Source organism: Carassius auratus, unplaced genomic scaffold, assembly GCF_003368295.1.
Source record: "Carassius auratus strain Wakin unplaced genomic scaffold, ASM336829v1 scaf_tig00017060, whole genome shotgun sequence".
Classification (NCBI taxonomy): Eukaryota; Metazoa; Chordata; class Actinopteri; order Cypriniformes; family Cyprinidae; genus Carassius; species Carassius auratus.
Window position 1 is genome coordinate 759,736 of NW_020524735.1, and position 26,880 is coordinate 786,615.

The window sequence follows — 26,880 nt, forward strand, 5'->3', positions numbered from 1 at the left end:
ACAGCAAATTTTTTATTTACTAACTAGCTTTGTCTTTCTGCAATTTCCATTTCCATTGCATACAACATATTTGAATTTATACAATTGGCATGACAGAACTATTCTTTTTTATTCCTCCACCATCCCACCCTCACACAAAATTCCTTTAGCATTCCATTTTAAATGGAACATAATAAGTTGTTGTAGGACATTTGTTCAAATTGTAGATTTTACTGAACAAACAACGTTGTATTGTCAAAGCATACAGTTCTTGTACAGTAATTGTAGCGAATATGGTAAATTAAAGAAATATGGCCATTTTTTTTTTGACCAAGATGTTTCCTTCTTGAATGATCTTCATTTATTGGGCATCACTGTCTCCTCAGTCTTTGATCTTGATTAGCTCAAAAACTGGATCTATGACTGTTTAAAACAACAACAACAACAACAACAACAAAAAAACATCAATAACCAAAACAAAAACAAGATAAATAAATTTAAAAAGAAGAAAAACAGGTTAGTACAAAACCATACATTGTATTGTTCCTAGCAATTGGAAAACTTTGAATTTAACATCTTTTGACTGCACAAACAAAAATTTGAAAAGCACAAAACAATAACTTTACCTTTGCATGAGACACTTCAAAATGTTGCTGGCTACAGACTGGACATAAAGCTATAAAAAAGATATATATGTATTTTTAACACTGATTAAGGATTGCCTTTCTAAACAATATAAATCAACAACAACAACAAAAAAAAAAAAACATTTTTGCAGATATAACGTAAGCATGAAGTTGAGGTAAACAGTGGTTTTATATCAAATGTCATTACTCTTTCTACGTTGTTTAATCTATGATTCAGTTTTTGCTGGTTTTCAAGTTACATTTGAGGTTATAGGAGTGCAGAAGAGCATTAAAAAGATATATATTATACATGTGACGCATAATATAAAGTATAACAAAACTGACCATTTCGTTGTTTAATCCTGATGCAGAGAAATATGATCCACACAGCACATATTCCAATAATGTTGCACAGAAAGATGACAACTGCCATAAGATAATCTCTCTCTGTTGGATCTACAGCTGAAAAAAAAAAAAAAACAGAACAGTGCAGTTGTTTATTATTATTACTTTTTTAATGACTTAAAATTACTCTTACAACATGCCCACTGAGGAGCTTAAGAAATGTGAATGTATCTGATTTCATTTTCATGGGAATAAACTGAAATTTTCAGTAGTAGAAGCACAGCCAGTTTAATGTCAGCAATTGTTTTTGCTTAAAAATTGGAAATAATTTAGTTTCAACAAAAAAAAAACAAAAAAAAAAAAACAACTCACCTGCAGTGTTAAAGGATGATATATGTAAGAATACCCCATTTCCAAACTCAATATAAAAGTAAATCTCCACTCCACAGTAATAGACCGCCTCGTCCCAGGGATTAATGTTCATGATACTAAGAGAAAGTCTTTTCTTTGACCTGCTAATATTGAAGCGTGTGTTCAAAAACCCTTTATGAAAAATGGGATCAGCAACAGCTCCAGCCTTAACTATAGCAAATGGCTGCTGGCCCTTGATTTGTTTGTACCAAAACATGTCATACATGATGTAGTTTTCTGCAAAAAAGCACTGCAGAGTCACGTTGGCACCAGGGTCAACTGCCATAACAGAGTCCGGCTGATGGAGAACCGTGCAGTGAGTAAAATCTGAAACAAACAAGCATAAAAATAAGCCACTGACTTAAAATGCATTAAAGTATTATTATTATATTTTCAGGTTTAAAAGTATATGCTGTCCAACTGAAATATTTTGGCAGGCTAAAATGTCACTTACACATATTAAGATAAAGTACCCCAAATGCCTGGATAATCTGGACAATCATAATTTGTAGCACGACCGTAGTTTTGAGACAGTATGATGCATGCCTTTGCTGCTGTTGGCTTCCTGTTCTCACAAACCTTTCACCAGACATCGGACATTAGTCAAGGTGTGATGGAGGAGGCAAAGTGAAACCACAAGTTTCCATTCTACGCATCTGTTTCTTTTAGTCTGAAGACCCTAAATCTAAAATGAGAATCTGAAAAAGAAAAAAAAAAGTTTATCAATTATCACCACTAATAAGGTTTCTTTAGCATCCAGCCTGGGACTGAAACATAATCTTAGTATAAAAAACTCTAGCATGTGTTGTACAGTAGGTCTTGATAAAAATCTATGATATTTTTAAGAATGGTGTGAAAACATGTATATATAATTTATTCTGTTACAGTTATGTGTACACATACTGCAGGTCGTCAAAAAAAAAAAAAAAACGAAAGTAAAACTGTAAGACAAGGAAGGCCTTTTGTCTTGGCTGGTTTTATTTTGGCCTGCTGGTAATGCAGATGTTAACACTCATGTCCCGAGGGCAATCATTTTTAATTTAGTGGGTTTTGCTGCCCCCATGAGGTGAGCTCTGAGATTGCAGGTAACGACAACCCTTGGTTAACCTATCGCAGGGGTCACCAAACTTGGTCCTGGAGGGCCGGTTTTCTGCTGAGTTTAGCTCCAACCCAAATTAAACATACCTGAACCAACTAAAAGGACTTACTAGACATAATAAAATATTTCCAGGCAGGTGTGTTGAGGAAAGTCGGAGCTAAACTCTGCAGGACACCAGCCCTCAGGACTGAGTTTGGAGACCCATGATTTATGGTGTTACCGAAACAGTACAAAAATATGATCATTTAACATTTAAGTTTAAACAGCATTAAACAGACCTGTTTAATTGTAAATTTAAATGAACATCATCAATACATTAAACTGCATTGAATTAAAATTTTCAGATGTATGTAAAAAAAGATCAACACACAAGAAAACAAACCTACATCACATTATTAAAGCTTACTTCAAACGAAAGTTAATTGAAAGAAAAATGCATATGCTATGTTTTGAACTTCTGACATCAACCAGTTTCTTTGAAGTAGGCCTACATACTTCTCATGTAAGAAACCACATATATCGCACAGAAATGAGTTAAATACTAATTTCCATTGAGCCAGAAGATATGAATACTAACTGATAAGCAACAGTAAACTGAGATGCACTTCTAATTAACAACAAAACAACCAAAAACTTTTGCTCCATCCAAACCTGGTCATCTGTGAATGAGGGGAGTTATGCAATAAACAATTCAGACTTCAGCTCTTTGACTTTTGTACTGGGACAGAAGTTCACAAGCATCTGGAAACCGCAACAGTTTAATCTGCTTATTATAGAATTATAAATTACAAATATACTAAATTAAATTTGGGAGAAAAGCAGAAAATATCACCAGTTTTAACATTATGTTTATGATGAGGTCTTGTCTTTCTTTTAATGCTTCACAGCAGAGTACGCACACTCAATGGGGTTCCGTTCAGACTGTTCCCACACACTCCCTTTTCTCACTGGAAGAGTGTTGTGTGTCAGCTGGAACCTACAAGTAAACAGTAAATCTGTTCAGCAGTATGAGGCTTGAATATAATACTAAAAGGAATGAAACATTTGTGAATTATGAACAAATATAATCAGTTCATAATTCACAAATGTTTCATGTGAAATAGAAAACTGCTTGTATTCCTTCTTGTATATTTCATATTCATCAATCACATCAAGATCTTTGAAAACAACAATTGTAAATAATAATACTTTTTTTTTTTTTATTGTATGCGCAAAATGTTCTGATTGCTCAGCCTCAGTTGCCGTTCAACTACACCAAACAGCAATATAATTATCTTTTTAAAAAAAGAACAGAAAAAAAGATAATTATAGCTATTTTTATTTTAATAATGACATTTATTTTGTAGCGGTGATAAAATAGTTACATGCTGTAAAAGTTCTAGCGCTAGTCTCTGTGAAAGCAGTAATGCATTACACAGAATTACGATGATAGGAATGTAAATGTTTCCATTGCAATAACCGAAGACATAAAAAATGATGAAAATAGTTTCATGCTTGCTAAAATAATCTTATTACACAGAAAGTTATTACAAATATGTATGGAATATAATAATATTTTCAAATATTCAATATTCAAATAAAACACATCTCCTACCTGTCTCACATGTCCCAATATCTGAAACAAAACATACGTCTGTCAAGATAGATAGACTTTTATATAAATACTTCTCAAATTAAACTTTTCCTTACCAGAGCTGGTGACCTGAGAAAAAACAAACATATTAGCTTCATAAGCAAATGATTTCTTATACAAAAAATGTTTCAGCCCACTTATAAAAACATTTGTAATATATAATGTATAACTAGTGCCTATGTATGCAATATATAGTACTTATATAATAACAAATATTATATATTGAGCCACTGGTCTGAGAGAAAACGTGCTGGTTTTACAAGCAAGTGATTTCTCATGCAGAAAAATCTTCCAGTCCAAGTGTAAAAATATTATGTTCTAAATGTATAAGGTACCATGAGTAAATCCTTAATTTGTTTTCATTTTGGTTTAAAGCATTATAAGATGATACTCACAAACAAAGCTCAAAAGTAGAAGAACATAGAAAAGTTTCATATTAAAGATGCGTAGATGTCCAAATGTAAGTCAGAACTTGAAGCCCCATCCTTTTTCTGTTCTAGTTTAGATTAAATGTTTCATAGCATCACATGACTATTAGCTGTATCAGAGCAAAATAAAAAAAATGTATGGAAACCTAATAATAATACCAATAATGCATTTATTTTATTATTATTTTTTTTAATATGACACTAATAACTGCTCAACATGCTAAACATAACCCTACAGTTTTATAAATGAAAGACATGTTTTTAAAGGAGGAGTGTTCTCTGTGATGATCTATTCAATCTTATCAAGGTCAAAACCATGTAGCACAAAAAAGACCACAACAAACAAACAAATATAGAATAAATAGAAATAGAAACTATTCAAGAATCAGAATAGCTTACTGTTTGCTCGAAATAAAAAAATGAAATGCTCATTCGTCTGTCTCAGATGTTTTCTGTTTATTCTTATACTATCGTTTGTTTTAACAGTATTAGTTTTTTTTATCTGGTTATCCTGCCTGAAATGCCATTATCACCATTAAAAAATATATGTTTAATTCTTTCAAGATGAAAAGCTTGAAAACTTGCAAGATATTGATGTGTCTCCACACACACACACACACACACACACACAAACACACACACTTTTCACTTGCAAGACCTACCGTATGCACTAAGAGAAATTATGAGCATTCAACTTTAGTTAACCTTGTAATTATCACATTAAAGATTGCCTATACATTTACATCTCAAATTGAAATTTACATGATTTTAGTTTTTAGCTCAGAGACAGTTCTGTTTTAGACAGCTTTATAAAACATTTTTGGGAAAGTATTAATATTATTCCAAGGCACTATTATTGCAAATTGAGTAGTAATACTAATCAAGGCCTCTAGATGGCAGCCTAGCCCTGTCTATTTTTACTGCACAATCGGATTGGCAGGTACTGACAGTCCCTCAACCTAATTCATCGCATTTAAACAGTCTAAACTTTTTTCTTTTAAAAGTTCAAATGTCCAGTTCTCAGTCAGTGCTCAGCTCTGGGGCATTTGGTGTTGCGGGAGAGTTTTTCTTGCCTTTGTCATCCACAGGGAACACAGAGGAAACAGCCTTTAGAACTCTAGCCCCCTCTTTGTAACCCTATCCGAATATTAATACCCATAAAATCCTGCTGGGAATATTTCCCTCCTTTCCTGGTGTTGAAAAGAATAACTTGATTTTCTTATAGCATTCCTCAGCCTGTTGAACTAACAGTGGTCTGAGGCCGTGTTAGGGAGGGCGAGGAGAGCCAACAGCCACTGCAGTGGCATCCAACTTTCAATTCCCACCGAACATACGCAAGCTTATTTGGTCAAACTCTAAACTCATAGGGGAAAATAACAAAATATATTTATTTCTTACAAAAATGTTATTAATATACACTTACATGAGCACCAAAGTACAAATCGCAGCATGCAGTATCTCAGATAAACATGTCGTCACATTTATAGATTTTAATGAGATTTATATATCGGCTCACAGGAGGTTTCTAAAGACCTGCTGACTAGCTTTTGTTGAGTCTTAAAATATATTATCATCCAACAAAAATGCCATGTTTACAGCTCATCTGTAATTTGAAATGATACACAATGTGTTTGAAATAAGATACTTTCTTCGACTGTAATTAGCAAACAGTGAGACTGCATTGACATTGATAATGTTACAAAATACTGCAATCATCAGAAAGCTGAGCTGAATACATACATACATACATACACACAAAGCACCTTTTAATGGTAACACAACAGAAGCCCTTACCCCCTTTCCATTTAGTCATCCATCTATTTTCCCTGACATTTCCTTGCATCATTTCTTTACAATATAATGTTGCAAAACAAAAACAAGAAAAAGAAAACACCACATCTTTGCTAATTTCCTGACATTACTGTTCAGAACACATCAACACATATCATCACAGTTTCTCCAAACATAAAATATCTCTGCTCTACTTCCTGTGTAATGCTTGGCTTTTGAATAGAAAAAAAGGTCCAAGTATTGTTCTTGGACTGTAAGCACTTGCTTGGGTTGCCTTTATTCAGTGTTACTTAAGTTTGAACTCAGAAGAACCTAAAGGGAAACTGAGGTCCACTGGAGCTCTACGGAGTGTGAGACAGTCCTTGACCTGAGACATTTCAAGGTAAATAGGCTCCATCAGAACAGTACGCTTGTGGTCCCCGAGCAGTGGCCCTTAACTCATGAGAAATGAGGCAGCAGCATCGGTAACCTGATGGTCACCTGTTAACACTGGTAATGGAAATGTTGGTGTACTTTTCCCTCCATGTGTGCATGGGAGTGTGTGTGGGTGTGAGTGTGCATGTCTGTGTAGACCTTGGTATAAATCTTTGGTGGACCGCTGAGAGCTGGGCGCCCCATTCCCATTAGTCTCTGGTTGGACAGGTCAGGGTTGGTGCTGTTGGTGGAGCTGGGCTCCTTGTCTGATATGTGGTGCTCTCGATAGGTTGTCGGTCGGGGAGGCAAACGACTCTGGCGTCTGCGGCTGTGGCACAACCAGAGCACGATGGCTCCTACCATGAGCAGAGCAGCAGCAGGGATCCCAATGATCAGCGGCCAGGGAAGACCAGGGCTGATGTGGCGGAGAATGATGTCCTTATCCAACTTGGGATCTGCAAAGAGACATTTATTCACTGGTAAAAATGGCAGATTAAGTTGAAGTTACTATATCATAAGAATATGGTAGCAACATTTTAGTTTTTTTTTTTTATTGAACTAGTAAAACTAAGTAAAAAAAATAGATGTACATTTATTATATAATTTATGATATATTGTGATATCAACCTACTGAAGAAAAAATTCTGTTTTATACCAACGCAAGTTCATCACAAGTTTTTTTCCACAAGCTGAGATAAAAATATATATATACATATACACACACACACACATATACATGATTATTATTATTATTATTACTTAATTCTATTAGATTCAAGAAATCTACATTTTGTAATTTTCTTTTTACTGTGAATTAGAAGATGACTTGTTCTTTCTCATTTCTAAAGACTGTAAATTATTTACAATAATGTACTGTAAATTTACAATAAGTGATGGTTTTTCCACAGAATATAGTAAGGGAACTACTGTCTTTCATCATTAATATTATGATCATTTTTACAGTGAATTTTAGTGCTGTAAAGCCAACTAGATTTGAGGGGAGAGCTGACCTGAGAGAACAGTGAGGTAGGCAATGCGATAGTTGTAGCCCATGGTATTAGCCCCCAGACAGATGTACATTCCAGCATCCTCGTCACGTGCCTTGATGATGGCCAGCTTGTTGAGGTACGAACCGTCAGGTCTGGACCATGCATCCCCAGTGGGCAGAACCACAAAGTGCTGGCCTCCTATCTCCAGTGTGGAGTTATAGCGCCCCTCTGTGCCTTGGTCAACTTGCTTCAGCCACTGTATTACTGGCTTCACATCACTGTGGACCTTACACTGAAAGGAAGCTGTTCCACCGAACTCCACAGTTGTGTTGACAGGATGGGTACCTGTCAGAATGGGTTTGGAGTTGGTACGCTCTGTGGAGAAAACAGACCGAAACTTAAAGCAGTGTGAATATTTTGTCTAAACTAACATGAGATTACCTATGCACATCACATTTGTAACTGATTATGGTTGAGTGGTAAACAGAAACAGTGAGAGCAACCATGGCATACTGGATAATTATTAAGCCGAGGTGCTAAATATAACATTAGTCTGGCCCACAACAATTCCTAATAAATTTATTCATATTCCACCAACTATCCATACCAATAAAAGTAGCAAAACATTTTAGAATGTGAACTATATATTTGTATAAGATTTAAAATAGTATTTATAATTTTTTGTAATATTTTGAATTATATATAATTTGAATATAAATTATTATTATTATTATTATTATTATTATTATTTCAGTTGTTATTTAATTATTAAAAATAGAGCTAACCACAAACATTTGTTTATTAGATTAAAAGTTATAGTTTATATTATAAAAGTTATAGTATATATATATATATATATATATATATATATATATATATATATATATAATGTCTTCAATTGCGTTAATATTATTCTAATCTATATTATATTATTTAAACTCTAAATATATGTGACCCTGGACCAAAAAAACAGTCTTAAGTGTAAATTTTTCAAAATTATCAATAGACCCATTATCTGAAAGCTGAATAAATAAACTTTCCATTGATGTATGGTTTATTAGGATTGGACAATATTTGTCCAAGATACAACTATTTGAAAATCTGCAATCTGAGGGTCCAAAAAATAAAAATACTGAGAAAAATCACCTTTATAGTTGTCTAAATGAATTCTTAGCAATGCATATTACTTATCAAAAATGAAGATTTGATATATTTACGGTAGGAAATTTACTAAATATCTTCATGGAACATGATCTTAAAATGATCATAAAAGATAATTCAATAATTTTGACCCATACAATGTTTTTTTTGGCTATTGCTAAAAATATAACCCAGCGACTTAAGACTGGTACCACAAAACCATACTTAAGTCGCTAGGGTATATTTTTAGCAATAGCCAAATAATGGCAATTAATAATGTATATATATATATATATATATATATATATATATATATATATATATATATATATATATATATATATATATAAGCATACATTATTAATTATACATCATAACAAATCTATTCCATTGCTAAACATCCACTTTGGGTTCCAAACTCACCAATTACATCCACTTTGTATGTGGCATTGATAAGGCCAGCTGCATTGGAGACTAGACAGGTGTATTTGGCACTGTCCTGAGGCTGCAGGTTCTTCAGAGTCAGTGTCCACTCTGGGCGTTTACTCTTGTGAGAGCTGGGCAGCTGGCTCTGGTCTTTCCACCATGAAATGACTGGTGTTGGATTGCCACTGGCCAGACATTTGAGACGCACCGAGCTGCCAACAGGCTGCTCTAGCACACGCCTGCGCATCTTTGTGAGCTGTGTGAAGTGTGGCTTCACTGCGGAGGAAATAAAACATTTACAGCATGAGGTTACAGCTTGATGACAAAACATATTCTGTTAGGTAGTAACACAACAGTGATGAAATGAACTGTCTTGAGCTCTTTCAGGATGCAGGCCCATTCTGATGAGCTCATGCATTGAGTAATGTGGAGTGAAAGATGAGGAGGGTGTGTATCAGACCCCATGGCTCTCTGGTGGGGTCCGGCAGGGTGAGATCTGTGTTAGGTTCTGCTGCGTCTGGTGGAGGCTGGTTCTGAGTCACAGCTGCATCATCTGAAAGACACATGATTCGTGAAAAATATTCAACATATGCTGATGCAAATAATCAATAGGAATTGTGGAGGAAAGAGATTTTTAGAAATGAATCATTCTGCATTTCTACCTAACTGTAACCTTAAAAAATACAGTGGCCCTTAAGCCTAATATATATAAAAAATGCAGGAATATCTTCACTTTGGACAACAAAATATCAAAGAATTGAGTTGTGCGAACCTTTAATACAAAAATGTACAAATATTTTATGTTTTATCTATAAAGACTTACTGCAAATGATTTCAGGCAAATCTCTGCTACTCAGTGAGCAATTTAAATGTCAGCTTGTTTCAGTGTTAATGGATTCAATTCAATATGAAAATGTTACATTTTTAAGTGAAACCACTAAAACGTGTTTAAGCACCCCAGCCTAGCTTGTCGATTTAAAAATCCTCATGATCTCAGGCATACTTTAAAAGATGTTTCTTTAGCAATATGAGCTCATTCATCTTCATGCTGACTATTAATGTCTGCGAATGGTGTCATGTAAAGCATGCTGAATAAGCGGGTCAATGCAAAGGCCACCACTTGGTGAGATTTATTTTGTAGTGCTTTGAGAGCCAACAGAACCCCTCTGTGTTGAAAAAGCCCACCAGATTTTACTTTGAGATCAGTGGTGTGTGAAGGATTTCGTGTTTTGTTTCAGAACTGGTGATGTTTCAGATCTCCATTCTTCCACAATCTGACTTTGCTGCAGCCTGGAATTGAACTGCTGGTTTCGTCTGGTCTGGTTTTTTCTCCATTCTGTCACAGATGGAGTTTTGGTTCCTTGCTGCTGTCCCCTTTGGCTTGATTAGTTTGGGACACTTAATAACCAGCATTTTCGTTGACTTGATTACAACAGAACAGATACTATTTAAACTGAACTGAGCTGGATGATGACATAATTGAATTCAATGATGAACTGCCTTTTTGCTTTATTGACACAATATTTTCCTATTTAATGCTGTTCAGTTGCTTTGTTACAATCTATATTGTTAAAAGCACTATTTAAATGAAGGTGACTTGACTTGACTCCATGGGAATGATAACCAGGTTGAACTGACGTATTATTTTAGAGGGGTTTGTGCACTGGGGGTGAAGAAACACTGCTATATTGTTTCTTCTCTCCGGTTTCCACACTGTTTAAGACGCAACACCTTGTTGACTTAACCCTGGACAGGAAACCAGTTAACTGACTTTAACCTAAACTGTGCAGACAGAGCTGAGAGCCCTGCTTTGTTTGGGATGAATTTCTCCGGCTTGGCTCACAGGAATGCACAGAGAACCCTCTCACTTCACCGAATGCACAGCAGACCGATCATCGGCACACACACAGGTGTGTACATGAACCCAGCACAACATCTTTATGTACATAACATTACTTATTCAGAGCAATCCCAAATCAACAAGTCATGAATCAATACTGGCAACAAATGGTTCTCACATTCAGGTGATGAAACTACTTAATAAAATGCCTTATGAATACTTTCCATATTCCAGCTCAACTAGCGTCCCCAGTGGTTGGTACAGCTAGTACCTTACTTAGGAAGAAAAAGTGAAACCAAACATTTTACAAGGCTGCTGTTCCCTCTTCCATGACGCAGAGTTTAAAGCCTATAGCAGTGTCAATATGATTTTGTTACCAATATGAACATTTGGATACCATATACAGTACACTGCTTGATGGTATTGTAAAATGTTCAAGTAAAATAAGCAATACATAGCAAAAAAAAGAGCTTCTTGGTGGTACCACTGGTTATAGATGTTTTTAAAATGTTATGCTAACACTATCACCAACATTTCTGAAATACTCAGACCAGCCCATCTGGCACCAACAACCATTCCACTTTCAAAGTCACTTAAATCCCCTTTCTTCCCCATTCTGATGCTCACTTTGAACTTCAGCAAGTCGTCTTCACCACATCTAGATGCCTAAATGCACTGAGTTCCTGCCATGTGATTGGCTGATTTGTAAATTTGTGTTACCAAGCAATTTAACAGGTGTACCTAATAAAGTGGGCAGAGAGTGTATATATATATACAGTATATACCATATTTGATTAAACAATAATAATAATAAATAAATATAATAAATAATAATAATACACATTTAAAATAAAATTTAAAATGAAAATTAATAATGAATATTTACAATTGTTTTTTTCCTTTCATATTTTTTTCTTTTGTTTTATTGTGATGTATACTGGTGTGGACTAAGCACTGCACCTTTGTCCCTGCTAACCCTCATATGTTGAGCACAAGCCTTGCATGTTCACACAGACAACCAGGCCAAAGCAAGCAGAGGTTTTTCACCGGCCTTCAGTCCATTGTTACCTTTGGCCTTTGGGTGTAAGAGCAAAAGTAAGCCATTGCTACTCTATTCAGCAGCAGCAGAGTGGAATCAGTGGAGCTTTATATGGCCTAAAGTAGTCTTACTGAGAGCCCGACCCCAAACTCCCCGCTCTCTGGTCTGTGAACGGCGAGTTATTTAAACAGGTGTCTAAAAAGACAGGTTCTTTCCGACAAAGCATTTTATGGCTGAATGGCTATTACTATGCATGCTTCTCATGGAGTCATTTCAACGTTTACACATAACTCTCAGTAATGCATTTGTGCCGTTAGAACAGGAAAATAGCAAAAAAGGGGCTTTGAATCTTTGAAGGACAGGGGGCTCCTTTTCCACTGTAGCCCATAGAGATACATTTTAAGAGGGGGCTGCCTAAAAAAGTAGGGTTTGGTTCAGAGAGGTCCACATGCAACCATGCAGCTCAGCTTACAAATGATCTTCATGTGGACTCAGTGTTAATAAGGCTCACATATTATTTTTTCCAACCGGGACGAAGTTGAAAGCAGCACCTTTAAAAAGGTTCATTCTCCATTCATACCTGTGTGAGCAAACATACATTCCTGTAGATCTGTCATGAAGAGCTCCACAAGCTTGGAAAAAAAAAAAATCAAAGCAAAACAAACATGGAATAGAAAGCGGGCTGAAACGTTTCTACTGATTTTCAGTGACATCTAAATAAAACAAACATCAAAGGAAAAAAGGTTTTGTTACCTTTATTCTATCACAGACGTAATGAAGATTGAAGATCCTGGAAAAAACTTACTGAGGCGTTTGGCTAAGAGTGATGCTGTTTTTAAGGTAATAGCCTATCACTAACTAAAACCATGTCCGTTCCAGTAAATCAAAGGAAAACACTGCCAATGCTGTTTCGTATAGTGAGATTATACACTCACTAAATTCATCAAGGATGGAAAAATTATGAACTGGTACATTTTGCACTTATGAGTGCTTTCTAGTCCTGCTGAGCTATTCCAATAATTTTTTTCTTCGTGAAAACATTACAGCGTTCTAACCTTTTTCGTTTCGTTTTCTTCACATTTTCATGTATTCAAATGTATTCAAAAACCCTGGAGGGAGATGAGACGGAAATACAAAAGAATAGACTGGGCTGTTAAAAAAAGCAAGTGTTTTTTCCTGCCAATAAAAATAAAACACAAAATCAAATCAGATGAGTAATGTAGTTCATGCCTTTAAAAATATGATCCGGCACTTCTGTTTTTTCTTTTTTTGATAGCTTTACACTTAACACCTCATTTCAGCATATTTGGCATATCTCTATGTGGTGACTGAAGAGGCAAATTAGAGACTGTTGGTGGATTCACAGCAGGGAAAGACAGATAGACGCAGATGAGAAAGGGTAATTAGAAGTCTCCTTGTATCTTTTATAGAGAGTGGTTTGCAGCAATAGTCATATTGCGACCCGGGAGGAAACTGGCCAAACCTTCTCTGTTGTGAGTGGAGTGCGCCCAGAGCATCCTGCATCTAACTTCTGGCTCCTCTAATGAGGTGGATGAAAGGCTCTTTAATGCGGCTTTGTGATGAAGGTGGGTAATTTGCATCCTTATAGTTTAATTAAAACCTTTGCAGCTCAAAGAAGGCTCAGTTGTATGCCATGAAACCAAAGCCATGAAGTGATTAGGTTCTGGTTTGAATTGCACAAAGGAAAGGCAGGGTGGGCATGAGATCCATCAGAAAAATACTAGAGTCAAAATGTTTAGTGCATTTATTAGATGCTATAATTTGACATAAAATGGGGTATAATATATATATATATATATATATATATATTATACCCCATTTTATATATATATATATATAATTTAATTATTATTATTATTTCTTTTTTTATGCAAATTATACATTACCGTTCAAAAGTTTGGTGCCTGTAAGTTACTTTTTCAGTAGGGATGCATTAAATTGATAAAAAATGATAGTAAATACATTATAATGCTAAATGCTGTTTTTTTTTTTTACTTTCTATTCTTCGAAGAATCTTTAAAAAAATATTAAGCAGCACAACCAGTGATTAAAATAAATTAGTTGAGCACAAAATCAGCATATTAACATGATTTAATAAGGATCATGAAATACAGAAGACCAGAGTAATGGTTTCTTAAAATTCAGCTTTATTATCATAGGAATGGATTATATTTCAAAATATATTAAAACAGAAAACAGTTATTTTAAACTGTATTAATAATTTTCAGTATTACTTTTCTTTTTTTTCAAAAACATAAAATCTTACTGAATCCTCATTTTTGGAATGGCAGTGTATACAATTTGAGTTTCGGAATTACATTTTTCATAATGTCACTTTTTATTTAATTAAAGTTAGTCATAGTGACACAGTGCCTTTTTTTTTACAATAGGATATGAAATATTTTTTCTTCAAAATATTAACAGTTTTCAACATTATTAATCAAAGATTTTATACTTTGGACTACATTATAGGTGTGAACTAGTAATAAAAAAAAATATATATAAAAAAATCATAAATAAAGGAATTGTCTAAAGCAATATACAAATAAAGGTTAATTGACTTGACTTGACTTTAATGATGAAATATGATCAATATTATTATATCAAAATATAATATTTTTATCATTAAATCAGCAGAAACAGTTTCCTCAGTTTACATTTTAATCTTAATTCCCTCTTCATCTGTTATTTTATGCCCTTGTGCTGCTGAAGTTATAGATTGTTGTTTGTCAGTTATGCTTCTCAGTTTTCCACCTGAAAACATTCTTAGGAGAAATTTCTAACTCTGTTTGTCTCTCCATTCAGCTTAATTTCATGTGAGTCCAGACTGGTTTCAATTCCATCAAGCATCCTTTCATCTTTCCCTTTTTTCAACCTTGTCTTTGCTTCAGCTACTCACTAGCATGAATTCATTTGTGTCCATGTGTTTGTGCTTTGAACTTGCCCAAGTGTATTTCCCTACATTGAAAGAAATAAAACAAACACACTCTTGAGAGCCCAAGTTGTGCAGCTCTGTGTCAGATTACAAGTCATTAGAATTATGAATTTCATCGGTGTTACAGAGACGCATGATCAAATTAGGACTTTAAAAGCTTATGCTTATGACGGTTCTTGTGATATGTTTGACATCAGACAAATAAATTCTACTGTGTTCTAGTCTTTTCTTATAAGATACCATTATTCATTCTACAAAACGGCTGCCATTTGTGTAAAAAAAAAAAAAAAACCTTTACTCTGCATATTTAAAAGTATTCACAATGAAAGCAAAATACATGAAAATAAGCATTAAGCTAAAATCTATTATATTATAAGATTTTATAGTAAAAGTAATAATAACTTCCAGTGCCCAGGTTCCATGCCAAACCTGTTACATCATATTTTCACTTCATTTAATTATCTATACAAAAAAATAAATAAATAAAAAATAAGTAGTAAAATAAAATAAGAAAAAAAGATAATTTATTATTAAATCACTTTATATTTTGTTATGATTGCCAGCAGGGTACAAACAATCTTAAAATTACAATACATTACAAATTATAAAATACATATTACAAATTAAGTGGATATTTGTAGAATTATCAGCATTAAATTCCATATTTCCTAGGAGTGCCATAATTTTATGTAAGGACAATCATACACATAGAAATACATATAAACTGATTAATTGCTAAACTAAATTAATGGATTATTAAACTGATTATATATATATATATATATATATGTGTGTGTGTAAAATCAATCAAATATTTTACAAATCAACTTATAAAACTGGAAAAAATGCCCATTTTATAAAATGGCCCAATTCATGTTTCTTCCCTTTTGGATTGTTTAAATAGGAGAGAGGCATTTCACAAAAGAGTAACTGTCATGAAAAATAAGTGTAAATCAAACATAAATACTGCAGCAGTGAAGCTGTTCTGCACTCAGACCAGCCATGGCAAATGAGTAAACGCACGTCTACTGGAATGGAAAAGAGCTTGTGTAAGAGTTAGTAGCGGGAAAAGGTTACGAGCAAATCATCTCGAATGAATGAACGTCAGTGCTGAGATTCCCACTCAAGCCAATCCTGGCCAAGGTGGCATGACCCAAAGACTGGAAGGCATATCCACACTGTCTCAAACTTGCCGCCCCTCCCTTATCCCACCTACCGTGTCCCTCCGCAGTCTTGGGTTGGCTTACGAGTGTAATTTTGATACAATTATCCATTTAGTTGAGGTGGATGCTGGCTAAACTGCAACACATGTAACCCATGGCCTGCAAACAAAGAACAAAAGGCCACTGCTGGAAGCTCTCCACCAGTCCCCTCATAAAACAGGCAGCCCAAACCACCGTCTGAGAAGAAGCCACAGTCTCCCTCCGCTCCATCCGTACACAGTACAGCCTCCTATATGATAGGTGAAAAACGCAGACAAGAGGGAGCCAATGCCCGAGAGCCAGGACTCTACAACAATGTAATTGATTGCAGAATCTATTAATTTTTGAGGCAAACTTGAGATCTTCTACTACACTCACAGATTCATACAGTACATCCAACACATCCAACTTTCTCACAATATAGACAATTATGTTGAGGAGAAAAGCATAAGATCCCTTGCCCTTGACACCTGTGGAGCAGGGCTGTGAGAGAACAGTAGAAATAGAAAGGCTGCAGGGTCTGGGACCACCGTGGGGGAAAGAGGGAGAGGGCCCAGGTGCAGTGGGACATTTTAAAGTACAGCGTTTTATGACACGGAGGCAGCTTTGACTCTGTGACACATCAGTGAATGTGAGAATGGTCAGCGTGAGATGGTGGTGAAGCATTTCTTCAACAGCTTACAACACTTTCTGGTAGACAATACCTTCACTGTGACCTTTAAAGCCCAATATGCCATTCTTACATTGCCAAATTCCCAGAGTCCCCTGTGCCAGATTGCAAAAAAGCACTGAAAATGTGATCAACAGTGGAGAGCAAGTTAACAATTCTATTAAAACGCCTTAAAGCTGTGCTAATCTCTGTCTATATTTAAACTTGAGTTGTTGTTCTCATGTACAACTGCAGACATGATATTGAATAAAAAATGTGTTTCTATTTACGGATGTAAAGAGCACAAAGCCTTTTCGGCGACTGTGGTCAGGAAAAACTCAAGGCTTACATCAGCCGTCTGGTTTGATAGGGGCAGAATATCAACTAAAAGCTAAAATTACACTTTCATGAGGAAATAAGTGGGGTATAGATTGCACGCACATTAAAATATTGGTGCATGCTTCTGCCCATGCTTGCCATGAGCGCAAATCCTGCTACAGATTAGACTTGCTCTGCTGACAACAGGTGCTATTGAATATCATCAGATTCCTCTCTCCTGACACTCAGACCTGGCTGGAGTTCCACTGTTGTGTTTTTGTTGTACATTCATTTACATTAAGTAGCTGCTTAAAAGGAGGATTTCTGAAAAAAAAAAAAAAACCTTTAGGTGTAGTTTTGTAATTTTGATATGCATTCAAGTTTAAGTAATGCCAAAACCTTTCTCAAACAGTTTTATTATTATTACTTTTACTCATCAGTGTTTCATGCACTCTGACATGCACATCATTTTTCTGACTTTCTGAAAATATGCACAATGATGCACACCAATTCTTTAATTCTGATTCATGTCCCTGAAAATAGCACATAAGAGCTCAATAGAATTATATACTGTAGATAGAAAAGAAACCGATGGCAATGATTATTTATTTATTTTTTGGTATGAAAGAACTAGAACAATTTTCTCTTTGAATGTTTCACTACTCAAAGATGAAAATTTCAAATTAGAAATAGTAAAAACTTATCAATTTAGCTTGAAAGAGGCCTTGTTGAAGAGATGAACATTTCATAAAAATGAAATATTTTTTGTTTCAAAACTTTATGACTTAGTTTCTGCTTTGCAATGGAAAACATGAAACTTTGAACTTAAAAATGACCATTTTGTCAGTACAATGAGGTATGTGGTCAAGCGTTGTTTTAGAACGCACTGACTTTCACTGAATTGGCAAAAACAGTGGAAACATTCTTCAAAATATCTTCTTTTGTGTTCAGAAGAAAGAAAGTTACACAGGTTTGGAACAACATATATTTTTGAGTGAATTATCCCTTTAACTCAGCAGCAGGGTCTACTAATCTTTACTGAAAACAATGTCGCTTCTTAACAACTTTCTGGTTAACAAACAGTGGCATTCCCCTCAGCAAAATTCACAGCTTTAAACACTCAAACACTGCAACAGGAGGGTCTAATGGGCCTTTTGTTCAGGGACTGTTGGTCATTGCAGTTAATGACTTCAGTAAACTCTACAGCTATATTCTAAAGGGAGTGAACCAGTCCAATGCACCATAACTCTGAGCTCCACAGAGCTCTCGGGGATGAAACAGGAAAACAGCAGGCCGCCATCACTCCCCATACAGGAGGCCCAGAGCAAAGACATCAAGGGGAGGGAGCCTGAAAACACTGGGTCAGCCAATTAGGCAGCTGCCTTGCTCTGCAGAATAATCATGCTTTGCATCTGCACACGAGTTGCCTCAACTGCCTCCCCAAATGTGGCAAGCTATACAGGAAGAGCCTGTATAGGTCCTCCAGGCCTCTCAACTTCACTGGACCAGTTCAGAACTATGTCAGAGAAGCCGGCAGGTCATCTCTGTCTCATCTCCCTGTACAGAACATTTTAGCTGGAAATGCCTGCCCCACAATCCCTCAGCAGTCATCAGGAGAACCACAAGCTCAAAGCTGCAAGGATCTAACACAAATCCCCCATTGCTCCAATCAGACTCACAACAGCTACATGCTTCTGGACCTTATTTTCATTCTCCTTCCATCCATTCAGGTAGGTGCAGTGTTGGGGGCAATGCATTACAAGTAACACAAGTTACGTAATCAGATTACTTTTTCAAGTAACTAGTAAAGTAACGCATTACTTTTTAATTTACAAGAAAATATCCGAGTTACAAACGTCAGTTACTTTGTTTTACCATTTATTGACTGAGAAATCTCCTGTCCCCATATCGGAAGTACCAACGCTATCTCACGACCAATTCGTACGTATTTTACGAGGTGGCTTATTAGTACGAATTTGTACGACCTCACTCGTATGATTTTAAATGACCCCAGTGACGGTTAGGTTTGGGGCGGGGTTGTGTGGGGTTGTGTAAAATACGTACGATTTGGCAACAATCGTATGAATTTGTACGAGTGTGGTCGTACAAATTCGTACGAACAAGCCACCTTGTGAAAAATGTACGAATTGCCGTGAGGTCAGGTTGGAAGTACAGAGGTGTTGTGTGCGCTGTGTGAACATGATGTAATTCTAGACGAAATGTGAATGTGCATTAATTCATCCTACACGCAAAAAACAAATTCAGTATTCATCAAAATGTATTAAAACAGTGAAATGCAAACTCAGAATATGACTTAAACCTCCAATAACTAAATATGTTAAACAGCACAAATGTATCTAATCCCATTTTACTAGCTAATGTCTTTGCTGCTGACCTTTGATGATCCAGTTCAACCATACTAATAAGCAAAAAAGACTTTAGATAAACTAACAATTGTTCATTGATAATTCATTTTGTTTTTATTGCTGAAGAGTGTGAACCTTCTACTCCTGTGTTCTACTGTACATATGTGAATTTACTTTTCTTTCAGCCTGAGGTTTATTCATTACACTTTTTGGTTTGAAAAGGCTTTTACATTTGCAAGGAATAGAACTTCTTATATTAAAAACAATCAAGCCCTGCTCATATTTAAAAAAGTAGCGCAAAAGTAACGCAAAAGTAATGTAATGCATTACTTTTCATAAAAAGTTAACTTAGTAACATAATTAGTAACTTTTTTAGGGAATAACACAATATTGTAATGCATTACTTTTAAAAGTAACTTTACCCAACACTGGGAAGGTGTGTATTAATTTCCTTTCCTGTCAGTTTCTAGCGGGGAAAAAAAGCTTCCACTACCCGGGTAAAAGTACGAACATGGTATTAAATTACAGCCCACATAAACAACTGCAGGTATCGTGTGACGGACGATATGAAGCCACCCTTTGTTTTCTAGATTTGATAATGCAAGACGTCATCACTGCCATATGCTCCAACAAATGCTAACAAGTCATAAATTTCCATCAGCACAATGCTCTCTTGTGCTTTTTTCAGTTAATGTTACATTCATGAAACCATGGTTGATTTAAGGTACCTTGCCAGTCACGTCAGTTTTGTCAAATATGATTTGGGAGCAGCTTTACATGAGCCTGACTGCCTTCCTGTGCCACAATTAGCCTTTTGTGAGGGCATCTGAAAGCTGCCCTGCTCTTTTTGGATGGCACTTAAAAGCTCAATACTTCAGATCTGCTGTTTTGAGATGCCATATGTCTAGCTGGGTCACTAAAACACTACCTCAAACAGTTGTGTGTGTGCAACAGTGCAGGTTTTGATTAAGCCTGGATGACTGATGTGGCTTACAAATGCTCTGGGTGAGCAAAAGTATAAAGAACTGAGATATAAAGGGTTGTGGTGCGTGGTGTGGGAGGCAGTCTTTACCAATTACAATGAGTGTGAAGTTGAGGGCGAGGCTGCCAAATCCATTGGTGACGCGGCAGATGTACATGCCGGCATCCTCCAGTTCCACTTCTTTGATCTTCAGACTCTTCTTTAGAACCTTGTAGCGGCTCCAGCCCGGATTCACGTTCCGCCCATCCTTCACCCACAGGACCAGTGGAGGGGGGTCACCCTCCACCGGGCATGGTAGCCGAATCGTGCGGCCCAGTTTTGCTGTCTGTCTGTCCTCTACCTGGCGACTCACCCATGGAGGACCTGGTGCAAAAAACAGGATCTTAGGTAAAATCACAGCAATTCTCCATTTTACATAACCAACAATAACCACACACCATATGAGCTTAATGCAAAAGTGCACATTAAAATTAGAAATACGGTTTAATAAAATAATTTTGACATATATATATTTTTTATTAATATCTTCTGCTTTATTTAATAAACTGTATACAGTATGTAACACTCCAGTACCAGGAGTTAAAAGTTTTCCTCTGTTTATTCTCGGCATACTCATGCTATGGGAAAAGACTAGCAGAGTATGTGAAGATTTATGCACCCTAAAGACTGAAATGTTCCTTTGCAAGTGTTATGGCACAACAACAACACAGCCAAAAATGTCATGGGCACAAAATCTGTGATATGAAGACATTATTTATTTTTTTACCGGCTCCTAATACAGCTTGTCTTACAAAGAAATGGTATGAGGGGGAAAGCTAGGCACAAGCATTTTATGGGGAATTTCTTTCCTTGCGTGCACAAGGTCCTTTTCATTCCCTCGTTGCAGCTTGCGAAGACTCCCATGAGTACTTGCTTTCCATTTCCTTTGCACTGGCGTGTGTGTACGTTGGAAGGCACCTCTCATTCATGCCTGGTACTGTCACATCCTGTTGCTGCTCTAGCAGCTGCTTTGAGAACCACCAAGATTATAAACTGAAAAATGACACTGACCCTAAATGTACTTTTTCATTCTTTTTTTTTCCTTCTTCCCTTCAAGTCTCTCTCCTGGAGTGAAGTGATTTCACCTGAAGTTGCTGGTTGCCATCCAGAAAGTGCCACGAGAACACGCGGGAGGGAAAAGAAAAGGTTGTTTTGGTGCAGGAATTAAATTACAGTAAATTCCAGAATGTTAGACTGAGAAGGGCCGAGAATGGCAGAAAGATTCCTCTCTGGAAATAGAGCAGAAAAAGGTGGAAATGAACATCACAGCTGGAGAGAAGTATTTGATAGATGAATCATTCACTTAATTCACAAATGTAATTGTATAAAACAATTGGTGGCTTAATAAACACTTGTGAGGCTTTGGAAAGGAAAACAGCTGTGTGTTTATAATGAAGATTTAATGTAATCGGTGGGCTCCTGGGAACAAACAATGGATCTTTTCACTAGCAGAGAGGAGATAAAGATTGCATGGACCATGTGAGATAGATCTGATGAACCTGGTGGCTGAATGAATAGAAAAGAAGTGGGTAACTTAAGTTTGCTTAAGGATATTAAAACAAACTGGTGGATACCATAGAGCAGAAGCTGAAATAGCTCATTCCCTTTCCATCAACAGGCCACGCTTTACACACACCGTACATCATGCACAGATAAAGAATGTGTTAGAAGAAAGATGTGACTCAGAGGGACTCTGGGAAAGAAAGCTTGAGACTGTCATTTAAAATTGCTTCCTTCCATCATGCACAGTAACTATTTGTCATAGAGCCATGTTTAAGATGACCGAAAAGCTTTGATGTGAGGCGGAGAGAGGCGTCATACGTGCTGACAGACAAATATTGCCCACAACACTGGAAAAGACAAAAGATGACTGAGGCCACACACACGCCCCATACAGCAAAAACATGTCTGGTTGAAGCTGATGGCAGACAGTGTGGCAAAATAAATCAACTTCTTGAGGGGAAAATAAGCACACTGTGCCTTTTTAGGCAAAATATTAAGTAAGGTAATGGTTCATTGTTTTGCACGCAGACAGTACCATATGCTTAATCACAGCAGGCTACTTTCTGAGAAGTTGCATCTCTGAATTCATGCTCTTTGCACCACATTTAAACATAATATTGAAGCTAAAAATTCTTTTTTTATAAACTAGTTTATGTCAGTAATTGATTTTGTTGGATCAAGTAGTCAACAATCTTGCCCACTCATTTCTACCATTCAAAAGTTTGGAGGAAGTAAGATTATTTATTTATTAAAAAAAAAATAATGAATACTTTTATGCAGCAAGGATGCACTGAATTTTTTAAAGAAGCATATCTTATGCATACTAGAATGATTTCTGAATTATCAAGTGACACTGAAGACCAAATTAAAAAGTGCAGAAACTTTAGCTTTGCCATCACAGGAATAAAAGTACATTTTACAATACATAGAAAACAGCTTTTGTAAATTTGAATGAAAGTTCACAATATTACCATATTTACTGTATTTTAATAAAATAATGCAGTCTTTTAACATCAGTTAGAATCAAATGTTTCTTTCATCATTTAAACATTAATCTGAGATTTTACGAATGTCAATTCAATTCTTTTCAGTCTTATCTAATTAAAACCAGGCTCTTTCACACAATATCTGTGCATTCTAAAATAAATAATTTGCTTTCCAACAGATTTAGCTTAGCGACACTAATGTGCAAGTCACTCTATTGGTAACAATTACGAATTCTGTGTCTCTAGAAAAAGAAAATGAGAGCAAGACAAAGACAGAAACAAAAAGAAAGAGAGACATCATCTTGCGCCCATGTGCAGGCATCGCATGCCGGCTTCCCAGGCAACACCCTCACCACATTCAAGACAACCTTGCAGACAAGATCAATAGACTGAAGCTCCATAAAGTTCATACACATTTATTGCCACCCTAAATAATATGATAATAATAAATGACTACAATGACATGAGTCCCTCATTATTGTCTGCATCTATAGACTGGACTAGACACATGACCGGTTAAATCCCTACTATGTCAAAAAGAAGTCCAAACTATGTGAATTACTAGCTATCAAGCATGCACTCCTTCACTGTCCTGTTTTGTCTCAGACATCTTGATATGGTTTTTTGATTTCTCAAAGGATTTCTGAACAGGCCTTAAAGAGCGCAGTGGAAGTACTTTGAAGCCCGGGCAGCCTCCACAGCTTTAGATGAACATCACTGGTGTCACAGGGAGAGCTTCAAACGGAACTTGACAGCATGCTGCATGAATAGAATGGAGGAAGTGACATGACCATCAAAGGCCGAGAGGAATAGAGAAAGAGAGATAGAGAGAAATAGAGGCGAGTGTGTAAGAGAAGAAGGTGCAAGAATAACACTGAAGACTTGGATGAACAGTCCAGGTATGGCAGCCAGTTAACTAACTGCTTCTGCACATTTCTGTCAGCGTTCCAAGGGATTATTTCAGCTGTAAATCACCTGCCACTGTTACAAATCTGCTCAACATAGCCTATGACAACATTTAAAAAATATTTAGTAGGAACTGAATAAAACACGTAACAGCATTTTAGTTCCTGTAACTTAACTTGGTGCTACTAACATCAAGCTCAAGGGGTTGATTCCTAGTGAACACATATTCTGATAGACTACTGCAACAAATGTAAATGTTTTTTTTTTTTTTTTTGCATTAGTTAATGCATTAGACAAACTAACAATCAACAGCCATTACATCATTTATTAATGTAGGTTAATGAGACATGATATCTCTCTTACGAGTGCAAAGGATGCATTTATTTGATCAAATATACAATAAAAACAGTCATATTGTGAAATTTATAACAATTCATAATAATTCTTTTCGTTTTCTATTTTAATAGGTTTGAAATGTAATTTATTCCTGTGATGGCAAAGCTGAACTTTTTTAGCAGCCATTACTCCAGTTTCACATGATTCTACAGAAATCATTCAAATATGCTGATTTCCTGCTCAAGAAACATTTCTTATTGTTTTTAGTGTTGAAAACAGTCGTGCTGCTCAATAGTTTTGTGAAAAATGTTTTTTTTATATATACAGAATGTTCAAAGGAAGAGCATTTTTGAAATGGAAATGTTTTGTTACAATGTCAAAGTCACTTGATCAAATTATTGTGCCCTAGATGTATTCATTCCTTTAAAAGAAATTAAACAGTAGTGTACACATACGAATTTATTTTTAACATTTCAAGTTGTATAAATAAGTTAATATTTTATGAACAAATAATAAGTTACCATTTAAAAAAAAAACTCAAATATGATTTATATAATGCATTGACTAATGTGGAAGGAATAGCACACCCCAAAATGGAAATTCTGTCATCATTTAGCCTACTCATCCCCATGTCATTCCAAACCTGTATGAATTTCTTTCTTCTGTGCAATGCAAAAGAAAATATTTTAAACAACAACATGAGCCTGAATCGAGTGTTACTGAATAATCTAAAAAGAAACTAAATGCAATTCTTAGTATGTGGTGTACATCGTTTTAAGAAATCTAGATCTAGATGATCTGATAAAACATTTTTTTCCTCTATGAAAAATACATATAGCACTGGCAGCCAATCAGAAGGCAGCTTCTGCTAGGTCATCTAGAGTTTGATCTACACAGCAGCTTTATCTTCTTATGATGAATCTCCTGAAAAAGTGGAGGAGAGCTGCTAAAGGACTCAGCATGTGATCAGTGATAGAGACAGATAGACCAAACAATGCAGTACTGGTCTTGGCAATGGAATGTGACTCTTTTATCAGGAACAGAGATAGTGTGCAGAGATTGAGGCCTGATGCTGTTTGCACTCCTACCTCCTACGCTGACACAAACACAGGATTGCTAGGTAAACAGGTTACACCCTTTTAGTTCTGCTAATGTGAACGCAGAGCTGTGGTTCTGTCATCGCCACTGCTCACAGCTGTCTCTCTACTGTGTGTAATCAGATCTTGAGCCAGGCTTTGTACCTCGACCAACTGCTGCCTCTGGAGCCAAGCTAACTCAATAAGGCACTGCAGAAGTCTGACATCGTGTGTGCGATTCCACACAAACTTCCTTGTAGATTTTGGACATTCTTTGTGCCCTGAAGAGGACACAGAGCAGCTGCCCGTCATGACTGATTCATTAATTAAATTAAACACAGCGAGGCCCAGGCCACCTGGTCTCACTTTGTCTTAATTCTGACGTTCATCTTATCAAATGAAGCACCAAGAGGTTGTTAGTTCTGCATTTGCAAATTCTGTTTTTAATTTATTGCTACGTTAAAAGTTTTTAAAAGTATTTAAAATAGCTTTTTGAATTTTAATGTATTTTAAAATGTAATTTACACCTTTGATGAAAAGCTGAATTTTTATCAGCCATTACTTCAGTCTTCAGTGACACATGATACTTCAGAAATCGTTATAATATGCTGATTTGCTGTAAAAAAAACAAAAAACAAATATTGCTTATTATTAATAATGTTGAAATCGGCTGTGCTGTTTAAGATTCTGGAATTTTTTTAATTTGATATTTTATTTATTTATTATATAATATATAAGACTGTTTTAATTTAATTAACTGTATGATAGCTTACGACAATAACCTTGTTAAACCCATTTGCTAGAAAGCGGCTGATGCCAAGGATCACAGATGAACCCCTGACATTTAAACTGCTGGTTGGGGAATTTGGTTCAAGATTCTCCAGCCTCATCGAGCTCGCCAAACCCTCACCCTGACAGAGATATTTTGAGAGCTGGAGATGAGATACAAGTAGCATTCATAGCTGTACTATATACCAAAATTGTCGCTGTATGTCATCAAGCTGCCTTGCTGCTCCAGTCTGCAGTTCAACAAGATCTACAATGGAGGATATTTTAGATTATTGCTAATGGTTTCAAACCACAGATTACCATGGTATATACAGTAGAAAAGGCCCTATTCAAGCATGACCGGAGTTTCATAGTGGGCTGTAATTACAGGGAACATTATACAGTACAATTCATTAAAGATACAAAGCTGATCTGAGATTTATCTTGTTCACGCTGGCTGAAATGATGATGATGTTATCGGCTTTGTTATTCACTATTTCATACCCCCCAATGTGAGGCTGCGAACAACCTCAGAGACCCAATGCAGGACAGCATGTCCAATTTCTCCAGAGTAGGACAGCATTCCCTGTTTGTTTCCTCCTCACATGGACCATCAGCAATTTGGACCACAGG

At 36.0% G+C, this 26,880-nt stretch overlaps 1 protein-coding gene across 1 annotated transcript in view; it reads right to left on the minus strand.

Moving 5' to 3' along the window:
* Positions 1-5,911: 5,911 nt before the first annotated feature.
* The window catches only part of LOC113075455 (fibroblast growth factor receptor-like 1), a 41,094-nt gene continuing 20,125 nt past the window's right edge, over positions 5,912-26,880 (minus strand). The window contains exons 2-6 of the mRNA XM_026248180.1: positions 20,724-20,996; positions 9,742-9,834; positions 9,279-9,557; positions 7,737-8,090; positions 5,912-7,181 (exon numbers count right to left, since the gene is read on the minus strand). Of these exons, the coding sequence (XP_026103965.1) occupies positions 6,796-7,181; positions 7,737-8,090; positions 9,279-9,557; positions 9,742-9,834; positions 20,724-20,996 (1,385 nt within the window). The 3' untranslated portion in view covers positions 5,912-6,795. The remainder of the gene's footprint in view (positions 7,182-7,736; positions 8,091-9,278; positions 9,558-9,741; positions 9,835-20,723; positions 20,997-26,880) is intronic.